Source organism: Trichoplax adhaerens, genomic scaffold (assembly GCF_000150275.1).
Source record: "Trichoplax adhaerens TRIADscaffold_43 genomic scaffold, whole genome shotgun sequence".
NCBI classification, from domain to species: Eukaryota; Metazoa; Placozoa; class Uniplacotomia; order Trichoplacea; family Trichoplacidae; genus Trichoplax; species Trichoplax adhaerens.
In genome coordinates, this window is record NW_002060983.1 from 110,361 (window position 1) to 114,103 (window position 3,743).

Sequence of the window (3,743 nt, forward strand, 5' to 3'; positions counted from 1 at the left end):
ACAGTGATTTCATCCTCAATTTTACTTCCGATTTTTACATTTGGAATTTTTGGTAATGTTTTATTAATTTCTACTATTCATAAACATAAAAAATTTCATACACCATCTTATATTTTATCAGTTAACATGGCCATATCTGACATTATACAGCTACTGTTTGGCACCACTTATCTTGTACTTAACGTTATCTTGATATACGGATTTTCTTTAAATACTGCGAGTTATAAAGCTATTTGTCAAATTCACTTTTCGGTACTAAGTTCATCATTTACAACTTCGTCGCAGTCACTTTTGGCAGTTAGTATAGATCGCTACTTAACCATTAATACTGTAAACAATTCTAAATCACCATTTACAAGGCGTAAAGTATTGATTTTAACTATCATTTATACATGGCTTATAGGATTCACATTAGCAATTCCTGTAGCTTTTGTAGTTGATATTAATCCTGCGTTTCCGTTCTTGTGCGATTTAAGATCAAATGGCATGGATCGTAACCAATTGATACCTATAATTCGATTTATAACGGCGATTATTTCTTATCCAGTTCCCTTACTAACAGCGTCATTCTTATATCAGAAAGTAATTAAACGAATACGATCGTCTATAGTGGCTCACAATGAATTAAAAAATAAAGTTTGTGTATGGAAGAATCACTCTAGACAAGTTGATGCAACTAAAATGATGATTATAGCAACCGTAATATTTATGATAATTGCATTACCCATGTTCATCGTTTTGGTACTATTTTCAACAACACAAACCTCTGTAACAGAATTAGTGTTGGAAGGAGGACTTGTACCATACATACTTATAACAGGATCATTTTTGCTGGCTATGATTAATTCTGTTCAAAATCCGCTTGTTTTCTTCGTCTATAACAAAACATTTCGCAAAGCTATAATTAATAATAGACGTCAGTACAATTTGCGTTTTCTACCATCTGCCAGATTTTTATCTCGTGTATCATAGAATTAAACGTTTATATATGCTCCTATATCATGGAAAAAATGATGTCAACTCTAATAGATTAAATTTTTAATTACAATTCTTACCAATAGACGAATAGCACATTAATCGTATGTCTAATTAGTAATACCAATTTTCTAATTTATTGCCACAGTATATTACAGTCTTATAATATTTTCACTTTTTTATCTATCTTAATTATTTTCAATTTCGACAAAGAATTCTTTATCGAGTGTGAGAAATAAAGACATGCATTTTTTTGCATAAGAAACAAAAATTACTGAAAAAATCATATCAACTATAACTTGTTAAGGGCTTAACCTTTTCCTATTAACAACTACAATCATATGATAAAAATTATCGCTCTGAACAAACATCTCTTACTAAGCTATAATATCTAATTCTACATATGTTTGCCAAAAGTTACTGAGTGACCAGTATTTTCTGTGGTTAGATTTAAGTAATAAAGAGAGCCAATAAACTGAATGAAATCAATTAATTTTGCAGAATTTGTTTCTGGACTTTAGTATTTAATTCCATATTTAAATCTATAAAACCTTTTTGAATTACCAGGATTCTTCTAGACTAGAACTATATGTTTATGACTACTAATTTAAATACTCTGTAAATTTAGAAACCCACTTTGGTTAATGATATATTCTTAAATATTATTTCGTAGAATTATGTACGAAATCATCGTTAAACGAGTTCAATCAATGTCTCTACATTATATAGTAAGATTACTTCCTCAATTTGTGGCACAGAATTATATCGCTTAAACTTCTATTTTGAAGGAAAACAGCGATTGAAGCTTTATATTTGCATTAATTTACTTACCACCGTCGCCATTTACTCAGTGCATTTATATTTATTCCCGTATTTAAAGCGACTACCAGTTAAATATGTAATACAAGACATAATTAGCTATTTCTAAAATTGTTTAGGTACCAGCTTTATTTTAAAATTTATTCTTAAATAATAGGTTACTTAAGGTACATTCTTATTGCAAGTCTTAATTCCTATTTAAATTATAACTACATGGAATTATTAAGAAATAAAATTCTTAAATGTAGCTCGGGAAAAGTTAATCTACCATTTAGTAAAAGATTTGCTGCATTTCCTTTGCACTTGAAATACAATATTACCTTACCAACCGCCTTTAAAAATTGCAACCAAAGCATTTTGTTAAGTAAGAAAGAATTTTGATTGGATTATTACTACACTTTAAGTTAGATTATAAAAATCAAGAAAAAAAGTGATATTTATTATGAAGTAAATAAAATATTGTTATCCGCCATCAACAGAGAACCATATTTAATTGTTTATTACACTAAATCTGTTCGATAACGCAGATTAATACAAGAAACTCATTAATTTGCAACCTAAAGTAAGCTCAGTAAATTATAATTATTAAACTATTTCCCAACTGCTGGAAATTTGGAAATTTATACTGTAGAGCTTATGAATTCAATTAGTAAAATGGCTTTTTAGGATACATATGAATAATTAGTATCAAAATATATGCGTTTCTCAGGAGCGCATATCACATGTCCTAAGCAGTGGTAATTGATCTGATATAAAGCTTTGAAAACATCTTATAACAAACTTTTAGTTTCTTTTTTGTACTAAACATTAACAGATAACGAAAGTTTAGGTATTATTATTCCCAGTCTATAAGATAATAAAATAATTTATGTGATATTTATTAAAATTCATTAGTTTTTATAATAAGTGAAACGTTTTGTTTTACAATTAACGCAACTACATAAAGCAATAACCTTGCAATTAAAATTTGATTGGAAGATATAAGCCAGATATTATGCCTAACATTTTCCTTAGTCGTAGTCAACTTACTTAAACATTTTTTCATCAGAAGTTCAAACTCAAGTTATAATCCTTCAATAGATATAGTCTAAGCCCATAAGTTTTCAAAAATCACTTCAATTCTGCTTTGTTTTGATAAATGATTTTTTGCAGAAGTCAGCATGATAATGATAAGTTATTGAAAGCTAAATTACCTTAAATGACATTATCTACTTTTACAAACCTTTGTTTGGCAAACCTTATTTTCAATATTCTTGCATTTTATTACATGACACTAAAACTGTTGCCCTAGTACAAAAGTAATCTTAAATAAAGCTGATGCACATAATTACATAAGCTGAAGGAGCGTTTATCTCAAAAGTCCTTTCGAATTAAGCTATAGATGCTATCATATATGTGTATTAACCTGCGTGAATAAGTATATCGGCAATTTGCGGAATCCTTTATTTTGAAAATTGGCTGAAATGCTATAGGCATTTTACAAAATGACATAATCCTAGGATATTTGAACAGATACGTTACATTGTCAACTAATGACAGGTTTATTAGATTTATAACAGTTATATTACGCCTTATAATGTATAAGACTCCCCAAAATAGGACTACGAGCAATAAAAATCAACATCCAGATAAAGTAATTGGGTTTACTTTATAATTTATTGCTTGATAATACATATCGCAAGCAGTAAACGAAATTTCTTATTATCCTAGATATTTACTCTAAAATAAATTATTATAAAATAATTTTCAGGAATTTAAATATATTGTTCATAAAGCAAAATTTATGATATAATAATTCAAATGCAACCTTCATAGAGTGGACTAGCAATGTATAAATGCTGAAATTTTAGAAAGATTAAATTGATAATTGCTGCCACGCCAGCAAGGATACAAGTCAGTAAATCCATTTATAAAAGTTGTTAAGTATTCATACAAATCTTCCATTGACC

The 3,743-nt window shown here is 28.2% G+C and overlaps 1 protein-coding gene across 1 annotated transcript; it reads left to right on the forward strand.

The window, feature by feature from the left end:
- Positions 1 to 903, forward strand: TRIADDRAFT_3838 (uncharacterized protein; the record flags this gene model as incomplete). The annotated part of the gene is made up of 1 exon (XM_002118295.1): positions 1 to 903. A coding segment is annotated over one exon (903 nt), but the record flags the coding sequence as incomplete, so codon positions are not given.
- Positions 904 to 3,743: the final 2,840 nt, after the last annotated feature.